The sequence below is a fragment of the Morone saxatilis genome, unplaced genomic scaffold, assembly GCF_004916995.1.
Source record: "Morone saxatilis isolate NCDOM2014 unplaced genomic scaffold, NCSU_SB_2.0 Contig18, whole genome shotgun sequence".
In the NCBI taxonomy this organism is placed as follows: domain Eukaryota; kingdom Metazoa; phylum Chordata; class Actinopteri; family Moronidae; genus Morone; species Morone saxatilis.
In genome coordinates, this window is record NW_023339740.1 from 14,409,702 (window position 1) to 14,424,903 (window position 15,202).

Consider the following 15,202-nt stretch of genomic DNA (forward strand, 5'->3'; position numbering starts at 1 on the left):
CAGGGACCAGCAAAATGGGGAATAGTTTAATTTTATCATTAATTTATTTAATTTTAAGGCTGAGACTAAAAATTATTTTACCAATTAATCGATTGTTTGGTAGTAGTAGTAGTAAGTATCAGAAAATACTGAAAAAATTCCCACAACCCAAAGACATTCAATTTACAATGATATAAAATAGAGAGAAAACACACTACTACACAAACTAGGTAATGTTTGGCATTTTTTATACTTTATTATTATTTATACTTACAGCAGCAGAATCAGACAAGTCAAGTGTATATTTTCCTTTTATAAATTTAGAAGAATTAATTGAAAAACGTGAGCTCATCCTTCAAGCAGAAAACGAACATTAAAAGTTGATGCCCCTGAAATGTATGGTCTTTTGTATTCTTCTGTATAAAGACCATTTAAAGCATGAAAAACGTATGGCTGTCCAAAAATAGCTGGTGGGTTTGAAGTTTTTTGACTCAGAAACAAACTTGATTAAATAACAAATATGTAATAAGTTATATGTGACCTGCTCAAGTAATCACACAGGATGCATTAAAACATCCCACCCTCAATGCATACATTAAAACATACAGTGTGATATATGCTGGGTTTGGCACTGGAGTGTTATCTTAATCCCTGCCTCAGTCTTACTCAGCCACTGTTATGAAGGAGTTATGAATGAGTTATGAATGTGCACGGGTTAGTCAGTCAGCTCATCAGACAAACAGCCTTTCTATTGGTGGCCACCATCCGTCCGCGTCCTAATCCGGCACACACACGTTATATAAAATGCTCATCCAATCCCAAAGCACAAAGAGAAACAACTGCTCCAAAGCTTGGCGCTCAGCCTGTGTGTGGCTCATTAACATCTCCTGAGGAACAGGACCGGACCGGAGCATCATGATCTTTATAGTGGACCTGCTGCTGATGCTCATCGACCTAACCTACTCCATCCTGAACGCCGTCCTCCAGACTTTCCTCCGGCCGAGGCTGAAGTGCATTGACGGGGAGCTCTGTCTGATAACGGGGGCCGGGGGCGCGCTGGGTCGCCTGTTCGCCCTGGAGTTTGCCAAAGAGGGGGCGCAGCTGGTGCTCTGGGACTGCAACACGGCTGCCAACGAGCAGACCGCAGAGCTGGCGCGGGAGCTGGGGGTCCAGGTGCACACGTACACGGTGGACCTCTCCAAGCGTCACAGCATCTATGAGACGGCGACCAAGGTGAGAGCGGAGGTCGGGGAGGTGTCTATGCTGGTCAACAACGCGGGCGTGGTGGCCGGAAGGAGGCTGCTGGACTGTCCTGACGAGCTTTTGGAGAGGACCCTGCTGGTGAACTGCCACGCGCTGTTTTGGGTGAGATTTTGACGCGCGCGTCTTTTACGCACGATTGAAACTATCCATCTCCCCTTACGCTAGACACGGAGCTCACATCATCTGATCAGCCTGACACGGCTTACATAACATCTATTCACTGCGGTCCTCCCCGCCGGGCTCGGGTCAGTATTAGCGCACTGATGTGTGAAGGGATCAGATGAAGCAGAGTCGGTACACACTACAGCATGTCCCTGTGACTGTGTCCAAGTTCAGTTGAGGTTACAAATTGGCGGTAACCTCTTATCCACTCATCCCCAGAATAAAAAAAGGAGCCCATAAAGGCCACCAGTTAAGACAGCATGTGATTCTATACCCATGATCCTCTCAGAGCCTCACTCATGTTGGTACAATAAAGGGGTAAGCTCATTAGCAGGAAATATGGAGGATATCAGCATCAGACGTGCAGTGGGCGGGCGGTGACAGCTCATTCTAAAACTCTAATGCACCTGATCTTGCAAGAATGTCTCTCTGTTGGGAATAGTCGGCAGCTCCCACAGACCCCACTGTACTGTGTGTGTGGAAATGGGAATACATTGTGTTATTAAACCCTAGTTGCTCCCACTTCGTGTGTATTGTATACCAATACTACATGGCCCCAGCTTTTAAATGTAAAAATCTGCACCTAATGAGCACTGTCTCTGCTTAAATGGCCTCAAATAGGGCTGAATGATATAGTAAAATCTATATTGTGATTATTTTGACAGATATTACAATTGTGATAGGATTCATGATTAGTGGGATTGATCATTTTGTGTCACAATTTTCATTTTTACTGAAAAAAACTATTAAAATCATGATGGTGTTTCATTAGTTGTGGTCTGTACCAGGAAAACAAGATTTTTAGGCCAAGGGCATCTCTTCAGCACTACACAACTTCATTATTATGCAGAAACACATTTAAGCTTCATCAAAAAGCACCTTCTGCAATTTGGATATTGCACTTGGACATACTGCAATTTCATTAATATTCCAATTTATTGTACAGCCCCAGTCTCAAATAAGATTTTGGCACAAGGTCCCTCTTTAAGACAGACAATTATTAAAACAGGCCACTGTCATCTCAGTGGATATTATGCTGCATATTCCTTAACACATGTTCATATAAGCAAATGAAAGCAAACTATATGACAAAATAAACAATTATACTTCTGTACAAGTCTAATCAGCTGTTTATAAAGTGGCTGATATGTTGAAATATTCCAACATATTTGGTTTATAGGTAGATAAACATAAGGGTATGTCCTCATCTGATTCCCATCCCACAAAACGTTTCACATACCAGACTGGTGAGATAACTTATATCAGCTTTATGAGGCAGTGCAAACTGTGATCCATGCAGATTTTGAGCTTGCCTCAGGGTGTCACAGTTCTGGGTCTGATAGGTTAAACAGGCCATTTCTTCTATTTCTATAAAAAAGGTGCTAATATCATCTATTTAAACCACCCTAACAGATGACAAAGGCCTTCCTGCCTCAGATGAAAGCAAAGAATCATGGTCACATTGTAACCGTTGCCAGTGCTCTTGGACTATTCAGCACTGCATGTGTAGAGGTAAGACGCATGAGTAATGAATCCCTCAACTACAAACTGAATGGACGAATACAACAATCCACTAAATGCTCTTATTTACTTTCTTCCTCCAGGATTACTGTGCCAGTAAATTTGGAGCTGTCGGTTTCCACGAGTCACTGACACACGAGTTGCGAGCGGAGGACCTGGATGGCATCAAAACCACTTTAGTCTGCCCTTATATTGTAGACACAGGGATGTTTGCAGGCTGTGAAATCAGGTGAGATGCCACCATTCATCATTTCACAACTTTTTTGCTTTGAAAATACCATATTCTCCAATTTTTGGTTTATATCTACCAGGAAGGAGCTTCGGAGTCTAATTCCCCCTCTGGAGCCGCTCTACACTGTACAGCAATCCATGAAAGCCATTTTAGCCGAACAGCAAATGATATGCATTCCTCGTCTTATGTACATCCCTTTCCTCACACGAGCGTGAGTACTGATCAGGTTATTTGTCAGACATGTACAGTATAAGCGGTTACACCTACAGATGCAATGTTCAGGCCATTGATGAGAAGTATTGGGACAATAAATGAATGTTTCCTTCTCTAGACTTCTACCTTGGGACGCAAATGTGGCCACATATCGCTTCATGGGAGGTGACAAATGCATGCTACCCTTCATCAAGAACGTTGAACTGAAGACCTCCAATGGCCACATCAAATTGTCCTGAACCCTCTCTACAGTCCATCTTACAACCTTGTTAAATTATGGGCCAATGCAGACAACCAAAGTCTTACACTGTATATTCCTAATACATTCATTTGTCATCTGAAGGGAGAGCCCCATATATTTATTTTTGCACTGGACTGAAGGGTAACTTGTGTAATTTCTGGTTATAAATAACCATAACTGGATCTGAAGGGCAGTCAGGGATTGCTTTATGAAAAGGAAAGTTAAAATAAAGTCATTGAATAGCCTCTATACTGGAGGCCAAAGTAATATTAACAAACATAAATTCATAGAAAAACTGCTAATGGAAAAGAGACTGCGGTGACAACAGATCTATACAAGTGCCTCTTTTTATTCACATTAACAAACAGTGCAGAAACATAACATAAGACTAAACATAAACAAATCTACGGGAAACATGCAACAGAAAAATATTAAGCATTATGTTTGAGCCACGACTAGTCTCCATAACCGTAAAAAGGAATTCAAACATACAAAAGAAGCAGTAAAGAAATCCCTCTCATATGATTCAGATGTTCAGTGTTCCACAGTACTGCTGAAATATACCTCTGCTGATGCTGCGGTTATTGAAATAAACTGACAATTGTATCAGACCTTGATTTCCAAATCCTTGTTAGCTTTGCCACACAGCAAACAAAGAGCCCGAGCACTAAACAGTATTTCAGTTGAGTCAACTTTTGGTCATATCTTTAAAAAGCCTTAAAAAAAACTTCCATCAGGGAACACACCTTAAATTCAGACAAAATGATCACTTCTCTGGTAAATCCACCAAGAACTGTCAAGTCAAACCAAATCTGTAAAGACTAATGTTCAGCTGAAGCAGGTCTGTCATGTGGCCTGAGGTCACTGTGGCTAATCCTGCAGTGTATCGTGATCTCCGTATCATGTGAACACCATCACATCAGTTTCAAACCAACTGCACAGTGGCTGCTTGTAAGTACCCTTGCAGGAACTGGAGGGCCTCAGCATTCAGGCTGGTGCTCAGCATCGAGGGAACCTGCACCAAAGAAGTGAGACAAGGATATCTCATTTGATTTCTGGATTCAATTAGCATTTATTTTATTTTCTATATTAGGTAACTGAAAAAAAAGTTGCTAAATATTTCGTGCAAGTCTCAACATACCCTTCCCGGACAGGCAGTAGAAAGCTTGTAGAGTGACTGGGCCAGCAGGATTTTTGGGTTGCCGACAACGTCGCCAATGGGGTCGTGCTCCTTCTTCCCGGCAAAGGCCAGTTGCGAGAATGCTGTCTGATAGCCTGGTGTGTCTTCAATGTCGATGAAGTGCTCATCATCTGGGATGCTGTCATCTTCTGGCAACTCAAATAGACCAATTAGCGCCTGGAGCAGAGGGGTCCTGAACAGAGACAAACCCAAATGACTGGTTAGTTTAACAAATTATTATTATCACTTGTAACTCAGTACATATAATGCGAGTATTTCTGCTGTATAAAAAAGATGTATGCAATATTGCCATTACAGATGTGCCAATACATCCAGCCTGCCAAACTTGGAAGTAACTCTGCAGTCTAAAAGATGTTTGTAATGTTGAAAATCTTAATTTACATCTTCTTATAACACGTTGAGATAGTTGGTTTAGATTGATTGGCCAGTTTGAAAAGTTTAGCCAAGTGCTAGTTTCACGATTTTCTTGATCCTAAAGCATTAAATTTACAGCACTGTAAAAGTTTTACACTTGTCACAACAGACAATACAGGTCAGCTTCTGACTACACATTGTAATGTTATTTAATAATTGTCATTTATTAATTAGGGTATTAATTAATTAATTAATTATTAGGGTTCCCTACTCTGGTACTCCCCAAGTCCAAGATTTATATTAAAATTCTAAATCAATCAGAAAAACAACATTGTCTTAGACAACAGATGATTTCCCTCCTCAGGTGAAAGGTGTGTGAGGCTATTCTGGGAACTACATGATGTCAGCAACAGAAAGCTTAAGGTGATGTCAATCAAACACAGTTTGTACACGCCCACACAGTCAGGATTAGAGGTCAAATCAAGAAAGTGAAAACATCTGTGTGGGTTGAAGAATCCTGTGACTGCAGGTGCTTTAACCAAGTAAGAAAGAAATACAAGAAATGAAGTGGTTGTGTTGCCTTCAGGCTGATTTCTCACCAGAGTTTGGTGTACTCTGTGTCCATCATTGCAGGACATTCAGTGAGGATTTTTGTAATGCCAACAGCACAGATCTTCTTTTCAACTGCTCCAGATACCTTCTGAACCTCTGGAATAATTATTTTCTCCAACACCATACCAAACATTCTGCAACACAACAAAGCAAACATGATTAATACAGTACACTTCCCCAATGGTCTTCTGCACTTACGTTAAATGCAACGGCACTGGTACCAGGAAATATTGTTGACTTTGACATATTTACTGTCCTACAGGCAGGGTGGTGACATTTCAGAAAGCTATTACTCTGCATAATTGTGTATATAAATGCATTGTGTTCCAAACAGTTCGCTTCCAAATACAGTGCAAAGCTTTTCTCCCTTCCCATTTGCATTCTGTCACTACTGGTCATAAGAAACATTCAAAATTGTCAGCAATCATCCAATTCAAGCTAATCTATAAACCTGTGTCCACTCAACTGGGGACCAACGTATTGTTGCAGGAAGGAAGGATGTGGTTTAGAAACACCCTTTTCACCATTAACTGTGACATCCATGGTAACAGCTGTGAATCTAAGCTGACTATAGCTTCCATCCTTCACAATCAGCCACCTTTCAAGCTTAAAAAAAAGGGCTTAGAGTAGCCTCCTTGGCCATCTATTTTAAAAGGACAGCTATCTTATGAATCTTTTGTGGCATTAAGGTTAATAGAACATGTCATGTCCCCACTGCCTAAACACTACACTGATGGATGAATCCACTAACTAACTGCAGCCAGATAGCAGTGTACTTTCTGTCAACATCTTGTGGTAACATAGAAAATACACTTACTTTGGCTGGATGCTGTCAAAAATCTCCTGAAGCGCAATAGCCCCGTATTTGACACAATACAAGTTCACAAACACCAAGAAGCCTGTCAGAAAGAAAGTAAGCCAGTGAAAACTTTAACACTTAAAGCTCCGTATTATAAGGCAGTAGGGAATGATAGAACTGGTGATAATACACTATGAACTATGAACAGATCATCAATTTTGGTAATGAGATGATTGTACTAACTCTTGATGAACTTGGTGGTTTTGGAGCTTTGTAGCCTCTGGAAGAGCAAAATGAAGATCTGTTTCCGGTACTGAATGATAGATTCTCTGGTAAAACAAAGAAAAAGAAACAAGTCATGACCAAAACATGACTTGAGGTCAATTTCTCCTGGTACTAGGGCTGCAGAATTAATCAAAATATTAGCGAAATCGCAATGGAAAAAAAAAAATGGAAATCACAGCAGCTGTAATTTATTTATTTATATTAGTTATTAATTATAATAAAGTACTGTAGTGCTCTTGTTCTCCAGATGTAACAGGTTTGTTTGGTACAGCCCCCCCCCCCCAAAAAAAATCACATCTTGATTTTACAGTTTGTTGAAAATTAAATGTGATGCAACACAAAAATGATCATTCTCACACTAACTGTGACTCATATGGCAATCACAATACCTGGCAAAATAATCGCAAAATGAAGTTTGTATACATCATGCAGCTCTAGCTAGTACTACATTTTATGGATACATTTTACACTGAGACCACAACTGTAATCAACTTACGGGGGCATGTGCTCTATGATGCTGTTGAGAAGGTAAAAACCTTGGTGATCATTGGCCTTAGAGGCAATCAGCTTTTGGAAAACTCCAAGCAAGCCAGGCTGAAAAAGAAAGAGCCACAAAATATGTCAACATACTGGTCACACAATGAATAAATGATGCAATGTATAAATGTTAAGAAAAAAAAACAAATAGAGATACAATCAGAGTTATCAACTCACTATTTTATCTGCAGCAGAGCCAGCAATAGTGGCACTTCCCTTTTCCAGGTAAGCCTGAAGCAGGCGCACCAGCGGGGGGATATTTCCTGTCCGTTCCCATAGCGCAGGCTGCAGTAGGTGAGGGAATAAAGCCATGTAGGAAGAGGGAATGGAGTTGGAGTGGATCTCCAGGAGGAGAGACATCACCTGGAACACGTACGGAAGAAACTCTGCGACAGCAGACAAAGGAAGCATGAGTGGAGCTGCCTTAACCAGCCACAGGCTGTGTTTATCAGCATATCATCTACATGTAGATAACTCAGTTCCATAGTTAATTGACACACCCTGTACATCGCTCTGAAGGATCTCGGTGAAGACGGGGAACAGTGCTTCCTCAAAGCTGCTGACAGTGGTGGGGTTGGCCTTGCAGGTGATGCGGACAGACAGGCACAGGGACTCAAACAAGTAGTGGTTAAAGTGAGGCTTGCTCGGATTCTGAAAATGGGTGGCAGATTTTGGATTAGTTGACATGTGCATCGCCTGAACAAACCATGTTGGTGAATCTATCTGTATCCATAAATAGTAACAAAGTGTATGTTACCTTGCTGACTAAGAGAAGCTTATGAGTGAGCTGACCAATCAGAGTGGGAATGTAGGGAACAATGGCCTCCTGCAGCAGGGAGAAGCTGCGCATGATGGCTTTAAAAATTAAAAGAAAGAAAGAAAAGAAAGACATTATGAGGCTACTTAAAATAAATCTGGAGTTGGTCTGACACTGACTGGGGAACATTAACGGGGTGCATTTAGACAACAGAGGAGAGTCAGTTTTACCTTTCATGATGTATTCATTTTCTGCAGAACCAGGAAGAGCCAGGGCCTTGAACAAGTGGTTGAGCAGCTGTTCAGTAAAAGGTGCCATCTCTGCAGGAGTGATACTGAAAAAAAATGGAGGATGATTGCTTAGTAGATATACAGATGAATCGAAAAGCTGGTGCCGATTTCTGCATTTGGCCTCGTTGTTTCATCCCAGTTGTCTATAAAACTTTTTGTGAAACAAACAGGACTGCTATTAGTGCAGTGCTGTGGGTGAATGTAGTATACAACTGATCCCTGGAGAAAAGTCAAATTAATATATAATATGTGATCTGCCCAATATTAAGTATGGGCAATTACTCCACACATACTAATAAATCTAAGCTTTCATCTAATGTGGTGCATCAATCCAAATCTATTTCAACTATGAATTGTTCTTGAATATGGAGACGTTTGCCTTCTTCTAAACTGCACTGGGTGAAGATTTGATTTGTATTCTAAGGATCAAAAAAGCATAAATCACAACTCAATTGAATATTTCAATAATACACTGTACATTTACTGCTCATTTGCTATGTGGAAAATTAATTCAATTAATTAAAATATCAATTTACTGTTGATACTTACAGTGTCGTGTTGTTGGGGCCTCTCATAGTGAACAGCCTCTCCAAAGCATGGGCAGCATACGTATGCTCCACTGTGCTCTCTGCCTGCAGGTGACTAATTAGTAGAGGAACTGCCTGTAGCAGATGCTCTTTAGGAAGCTGGAGGAAAGAGAGAGAGAAGAAGTCCTCTGTAATGCACTCATTTTGCCTTTTGAAATTCAACAAGTTATGGAGAAAGTAACAGTTCGTACCTGGCTTCTGAAGATCATGACGTACTTGATGGCGTCTGCCTTCAGAACTGGGAACTCATTAACTACAATGACAATGAATGCTTGATTGTTAATGGATATGTATGCACAAGCCAAACCTCTAGTGAGCCAGTTGTTGTAACAATGGCATACTGAAAATGTCTTCTTAGCATGTATTCTTACCATTGGGGGATTTTAAGTCTGAGAGAATGTGGTTCACAAAGAATTCATTCAGGTTCACCAACTCATTGGCTTGTGTTATTCCATGCTGGTGAAAAAAAGACAGCAATGTAAAGACTGAGCAAATTATTCTATTTATATCAAACACAGTTCATGAAGTAAGAGCTTGTTTTATTAGCAGTTGTATGTTCAACAACCCTGTAAATTAAAGTCAACAATACCTTCTGTGTCTGCGCTTTAGACGCCAGTGATGTGACCAAATAGATGGCGGCGTCTTTGTGTTTCCAGTTCTCCCCGGGGTTCTTGGCATACTCTGACAGCATTGAGTTCACATAGCCTGAGAAAATTGCTGTAACTGGGCCTTCGAAAAACTTGCAAAGGCCTCTCACCAAGTCACATGCCGCTCTACGACGAGTGTCAATGTCTGAGGAAGAATGGGGAAAGTGTTGGAGACATGGTTATCACGGGCACGCTTTTGTTAACTTGCGTGTGGAAACCTTCGACTGAAGCTTTGGATGTAAATATTATAACTAACTAAATAATTATGCATATAGAGTTTGACTTCTATGCCAGAAGAGACACTTCCCAAAACAACAGTCAAACACAAAATGTGAGGAGAAACTACATATTTTTTCATATAATTGAAAAAATAACAACATTAGGGGAGGCGATAATCAATAATCAAAATATTTACCAGATCCTTCAAGGTCCCTTCGGATGTATTCCTCAGAATTGTCTTCAAAGGCCTCTTCATCCGCACCTAATTAGGCATTACAGACAATCTGATCAGTATCATACAGTATACAAGTACATGTTTCTGTCCAACTACTGATAACATTTCTAAATGCAATCCAGTGACTCTGGGAAAAATGAATTTACTTACTTCTGAACTCCATGTTGGGTACAATGACCTTCTCACAAATGCTAGTGAGGGTATTCTGGTCCTCAAATAGATGCTTGTAGTGTGGCCTTTCGCAGACTGATGCCAAGAACTGGATAGCATTGCTTACCAACTGCAACAAAGACGAGGTGCATAGTTAGTACGGGGGAAAGTGAACTTCAAGAAGAACACAGAAACGCAGTGAGGGATCAGTTCTCTCACCAGGTCATATTTGACTTCTTGGCCAGTAGAAACTAAAAGGTTCCAGATAGCAGTGACGAAGCGCGGCAGATACGGCTGGAATTCTTCATCGTACTTCTGAGCATAAAGGGCAGCGTTGTCACATATCTGAGACTTCAGCAGCTCCAGGAGACCGGCTTCCTCCTCATCCTACAGAGTTGTCATGAGAGGCGCAAAACAAACAAACGTTAACAACCATTTTATAGCACGGCAGTGTTGAAAATGTATTGACGAGTATTGTATGAGTAAAGAAAAAGGAGGAAACTCACATCTGTTTGTAAAAGTTTATTATCCAAAGTCAGAAGGCCGTGGAAATTGGTCATCCAGGTTTCCATGTTGTCTTCAAAAAACTCTGGGAGGTCCTGTGTAATGATACAGAGAACGGTTGAAGGAAAATGGTTCACATCCTTGAACGTGTGTATAAATATAAAACAGAAGCTGACGTGACGACTTCTTGGTGAAAATTCATCATACACTTCAGTGGTCGTGGCAGTGCGTGATTGCCTTTCAATAATTACAAATTTATTGCAATGTTTTAAAGATGAACTATTTGACTGCATTATTTACAATTTAGAATAACACAAAATTAAAGCAAGCAATTTATTTTCAGCTTTTAATACGAGACTTCTCTGATCATCAAGAAAGACAAAAACAGCTACTTCACGTTAATCCTTTAGGGGCAACAGTGATCTTGAGAGTAACTTCAAAGCTGTCCACACCAATAAATGCCACCAAAATGGAAAAACGGCTCACAAAAAGGTCTGAATTGTGATGTGCTATTGTTGTTTGGGGAAACATTATTACCTTGGCTACGAACAAGACAACGCAGTTTCAAAACAGCAAAGCCTTGAGTACAAAACAAACTGAACTGACCTGGAAGTTAAGACTGTAGAACAGCTTGGAGATGAGCGTGAGTGAAGAGAAGAGGACCTTCAAGGCATTGATGTCCGTAGCATGAGTCTGACACAACTCAATAGTGGCCTACAGCGTAAAAGAAAATGAAATATAAATACTTCTTCATATTGGAATACCATCTTAACTAAACATTTCAATATTTGTTAGATTTTATATAGTGTTGTGGTAACTGAACTGCAAGCCGTTACAAACCTTGAACAGCTCTGTAAGAGGCAGGGCAAATGTGTCCAGTACTAGTTTGATCTCTGACCAAAGCTCATTTGACTTGAACTCATGGCGGTACCTTAAAGAAAACAAGAGGGGACAGAAAAGATTTGACAATATCTGTTTGAAGTCAATCATAAAAAAAAAACATTTAAAACCATTTAGAAGTGAGCTTTACCTCTTGAAGAGGGAATGTGCAGTACGAAGCACTCCATTGATGATATGGAAGTCTCCACTTCTGAAGCGTGTCACCATCTCGGTTAGCAGGTCAGGCCATTTTTGAGGGAAGTCTTCCCTTCCTATGATACTGATGGCATCACTCAACTGGAAATGCATAAAAAGCAGACAGGGGCTTGGTTGAGCATCTTCCTTCACACCTTCAAATTCAGACGCATTAAGGCACTGTGACATGTGATGTAGATGTACCTGTTTCTGAATCTGTTCTGGGCTGCTTAGCATCAAATTGACTATGTTTGCTTTGATCGCTGTTCGGTCGGGATCAGAGACTTTGTTTGGTTCATCTTCAACCTTTGGGAAAACACACCACAAAAGCAGGATAGTCAACTCAATGCACAGGTCAAAAAGACTAATACGACAACGGTCAACTATGTTTTTAATTTATTTATATATTATATCTTTAAAAATCTTTATATATAGTATTCCTCATACAGTAAAACATAACTACATACAACAAACTAGGTCTGAGTAGAGTCAATAACATGTAAACTTGCAGTTACTCGGTGAGACTCACAATGCGCCAGTTTCTTTTAATGTAGTTCTTGAATGTAACAGCAGCACAGACGCGAATCACGTTGTCTTGGGACTTCTCTAGTAAAGTGAGTAGTAATAAGGGGTAGTTCTGGTTTCCCTCCACAGATTCAAGAAACTTTTCAGCTACAAAAGAAAGAAAAGATGAATAGCAAGCAGGTGTTAAAAAGGGGAGATTACACAATCAAGTGAATACTTATCATAAATAGGTCAATAAGAACAATATTCTTTCGAAATTGTATTAAGATATGTAAGTTAATGCTATGTTATCTAGTTGTATTACCTGGACGTCTGACTGATGGGTCTGGGTCCAGTGTTTTCCTGAGGAACTCGGTGAGGGTTTGTAGGTTACCATCATTCAGTTCCATGCTCGTAACTGAGGGCAAGAAAACAATGAATGCTTGATTGAACAATTTCCTTACTAAATATGGATGCTGAGTAATCCTGTACACACATTTTAATCACGCGTTATTAAAACGTGTGTATGTAAGATCACACTGCATGACAAGTTCCCTAATGTGTGCTCCGTGTATAGTTGCAGAAATAATCCGTGTTGTAACTACAACGTATTGGAGTTGCACTGCTCCATCTAACAAGTCAAAGCAAGTCTTAATACCAGCATTAAGTTTTCACACAGTCAGTCTGCCGTTGACGTTAGCTCGCTAGCAGCTAACCTAGCCGGACTGGCTACATTGCCTCAACCTGGCACTAGCTCAGTTGGCCCCGCTGACTCCAGATCGGTTTATGCAGTGTAGTGTCTATGCTAGCAGTGGGAAGGTTGTCTAGCCATCTGCAAGTTCACATGGTGGTGGGGATACCGCATGAACTTGATCTTCTATTAAGTTATATTCATCAGAAGCTATCCATTGCTCCACTGTCCCGCATTAACAACTGAACGCACAATATTAGGTGAAGCGACGTGGACAGCAACCTCTCAGTTCCAGTGAATAGACTGATCCAGCAGCCGGTCCCTCCAAGTCAGCCTGCTAATGTTAGCGTTAGCTTGCTAATGTGTTTAGTGCTAACCCTAAAGTTAGCCAATTCCCGAACACTACACATTGACTCGCAAGATATTGGACTATGATCCAATTTACACGTTTGAATACCGTATTCCTCAATATCGTACGTGTTGAAGCATTGGGACGTCTTACCGTTACAGTGGATGTCAATCAGGAGGGGATGACGTGCTCACCGTGCCAGCTTTCAAACGTCTGGAGCAAAAGGAACTGCGCGGTCTGTGTACTGCGCAGGCGCAGTGGTCACACGAATGCTGTAAGACACGCCCCTTCCTAGGTCTCTTATCGAATCACCAAGACAACTGTTTACATTAATCAGTCTGTCTTCAAATAACCTCCTCTACATGAATATGCTATACATATACTTGATATCTATTTTCTATTTTAATTTGTGGCTTTTAAAAGATGTTTAAATTTAAACTCATGTGATCCTTTTCAAATCACAGCCATTGTACAGTTACAGTGATGCATGATTGTAGGTCCTACTGAGTAAAGGAATCACAGACAAGCTGAACTCGTCACATTTTATTTGTGAAAGCATGAAGGCAGTCATCACAGAAAGACAGTCAATAACAATAATGCACTTAGAACAGCATATTTGAAATGTAAAACAAAAAAACAGCTTCAACACAGAAAGCTTTCATGGCTACAAACACATTTTTTAAATGACAACACAAAGTGAACACTTTTAGTGAGCTTAATCCTCTTCCTGTCTCACAGGTAAAGAGGGAACAGAGGCTCAGAATACAAGCATGCTACAGGTTGTGCGTCTGACAGACGTTTAGGGTGTCTCGCAGCATCAAGTCACGGATTCGCCAAAGTGCATCTGCCATTGTCTTGTGGGCCCCCTTACTCTTCAGCCAGTGGGATGGCAGTCTGCTCTCCTGCTCTTTTGTCAGGCGCACATCTTGTTTTTGAACTGAAAGTGCACAAACAAGACGTTAAAATTATTTGTTAAGTTAAACAAGCCGGATTCAGAAATACATATTTCCCAAGCTATGTCAGGCAGTGTGATCGTCATTTTATGTAGATTTAATCAAAGGAAGTCAGAAAACAAGATTAACCTGAGAGAGTTTGGTCCCACTTGCTAATGGTAGAGGACTCTGCAGTAAGGCCCTCAATGTATCTGAGGTACGCCTCGGAGTGGAGCAGCCGCTGAGACTTGGCCGGTGGAGACACAAACACCGGGGTGGAGGGCTGCTGGAGCGCAGGTTGTCCCATCTGACCATGTCCCGGGTACGGTGGTGGAGCCTGCTGCCCTGGGCCCATCAAACCCATCTAATGAAAAACATTATGAGAACTCTATTATTTATCGGATTCAAAATTCATCTTCATCAATAACTTGATCTAATTAAAGACCCAGTTGTCTGTTGACAGGTTTAGAGAGTAACAGATTACATAATGAGGATATAAAATAAGGTCCATTTCAGTTACAGAAAAAAATACATAATGTCATTATAATTACATTTAGTAAAAATGGGGATTGTTAAAAGGATTACAATTTAAAAATAGAGAGCGATACACTACCATGCACATGTGTAGTGTGCACACATTACAACACTTCCCGAGTCCCACGACACCACTCTGGTCTCAAGTGAAACCATAGCTAATCTTACAGTTGCCAATTCGTCATCACAGCCTCCCAGTGAAAACATTTCTTTTTCAACTTTAACACTATTTGGTGTTTACAGTAGAATAGGTGAACATCATCACAGTACAGTCCAAGTTATGCCTTCCAGCTGTGAAAATGGTCAATAGGCTAGTGCCTGAATTTGCTT

At 40.7% G+C, this 15,202-nt stretch overlaps 3 protein-coding genes across 10 annotated transcripts in view; 1 reads left to right on the forward strand and 2 right to left on the reverse strand.

The window, feature by feature from the left end:
- Window positions 1–582: 582 nt before the first annotated feature.
- LOC118328440 (retinol dehydrogenase 10-B-like) lies at window positions 583–4,338 on the forward strand. The gene is made up of 5 exons (XM_035662185.1): window positions 583–1,344; window positions 2,818–2,916; window positions 3,009–3,154; window positions 3,237–3,368; window positions 3,489–4,338. Exons 1-5 carry the CDS (start codon window positions 895–897, stop codon window positions 3,607–3,609), a joined length of 948 nt encoding a protein of 315 aa, XP_035518078.1. The 5' UTR covers window positions 583–894; the 3' UTR covers window positions 3,610–4,338.
- On the reverse strand, window positions 3,943–13,648 carry cse1l (CSE1 chromosome segregation 1-like (yeast)). The gene is made up of 25 exons (XM_035662184.1): window positions 13,560–13,648; window positions 12,692–12,784; window positions 12,392–12,534; window positions 12,067–12,168; window positions 11,819–11,964; window positions 11,629–11,719; window positions 11,395–11,502; window positions 10,791–10,883; window positions 10,504–10,671; window positions 10,285–10,414; window positions 10,096–10,161; window positions 9,623–9,825; window positions 9,405–9,489; window positions 9,225–9,286; window positions 8,996–9,132; window positions 8,387–8,490; window positions 8,157–8,254; window positions 7,900–8,050; window positions 7,577–7,785; window positions 7,359–7,456; window positions 6,821–6,906; window positions 6,596–6,677; window positions 5,766–5,912; window positions 4,753–4,984; window positions 3,943–4,626 (listed from the first exon to the last, which is right to left on the reverse strand). Exons 2-25 carry the CDS (start codon window positions 12,774–12,776, stop codon window positions 4,537–4,539), a joined length of 2,916 nt encoding a protein of 971 aa, XP_035518077.1. The 5' UTR covers window positions 12,777–12,784; window positions 13,560–13,648; the 3' UTR covers window positions 3,943–4,536.
- A 286-nt stretch (window positions 13,649–13,934) lies between these two features.
- pbrm1 (polybromo 1) overlaps window positions 13,935–15,202 on the reverse strand; it is a 13,647-nt gene continuing 12,379 nt past the window's right edge. For 6 of the 8 annotated variants that reach the window (XM_035662137.1, XM_035662136.1, XM_035662134.1 and 3 more), the window contains 2 exons: window positions 14,489–14,702; window positions 13,935–14,343 (listed from right to left, as the gene is read on the reverse strand). In XM_035662137.1, the coding sequence (XP_035518030.1) occupies window positions 14,180–14,343; window positions 14,489–14,702 (378 nt within the window). In that variant the 3' untranslated portion in view covers window positions 13,935–14,179. Of the gene's footprint in view, window positions 14,344–14,488; window positions 14,703–15,202 lie in introns of those variants that run through there. The other 2 variants (XM_035662141.1, XM_035662140.1) reach the window with 1 other exon arrangement.

What these genes read in the sequence shown, in the direction of transcription:
- LOC118328440 (XM_035662185.1), top strand. Translation starts at nt 895, where the DNA reads ATGATCTTTATAGTGGACCTGCTGCTGATGCTCATCGACCTAACCTAC. An exon ending in ACTGCCACGCGCTGTTTTGG is followed by an intron (nt 1,345 to 2,817) that starts GTGAGATTTTGA and finishes CCACCCTAACAG; the next exon opens with ATGACAAAGGCCTTCCTGCC. An exon ending in TCAGCACTGCATGTGTAGAG is followed by an intron (nt 2,917 to 3,008) that starts GTAAGACGCATG and finishes TTCTTCCTCCAG; the next exon opens with GATTACTGTGCCAGTAAATT.
- cse1l (XM_035662184.1), bottom strand. Translation starts at nt 12,776, where the DNA reads ATGGAACTGAATGATGGTAACCTACAAACCCTCACCGAGTTCCTCAGG. An exon ending in TCTACAGTCTTAACTTCCAG is followed by an intron (nt 10,884 to 11,394) that starts GTCAGTTCAGTT and finishes ATCATTACACAG; the next exon opens with GACCTCCCAGAGTTTTTTGA. An exon ending in TTTGACAGCATCCAGCCAAA is followed by an intron (nt 5,913 to 6,595) that starts GTAAGTGTATTT and finishes GTTGTGTTGCAG; the next exon opens with AATGTTTGGTATGGTGTTGG.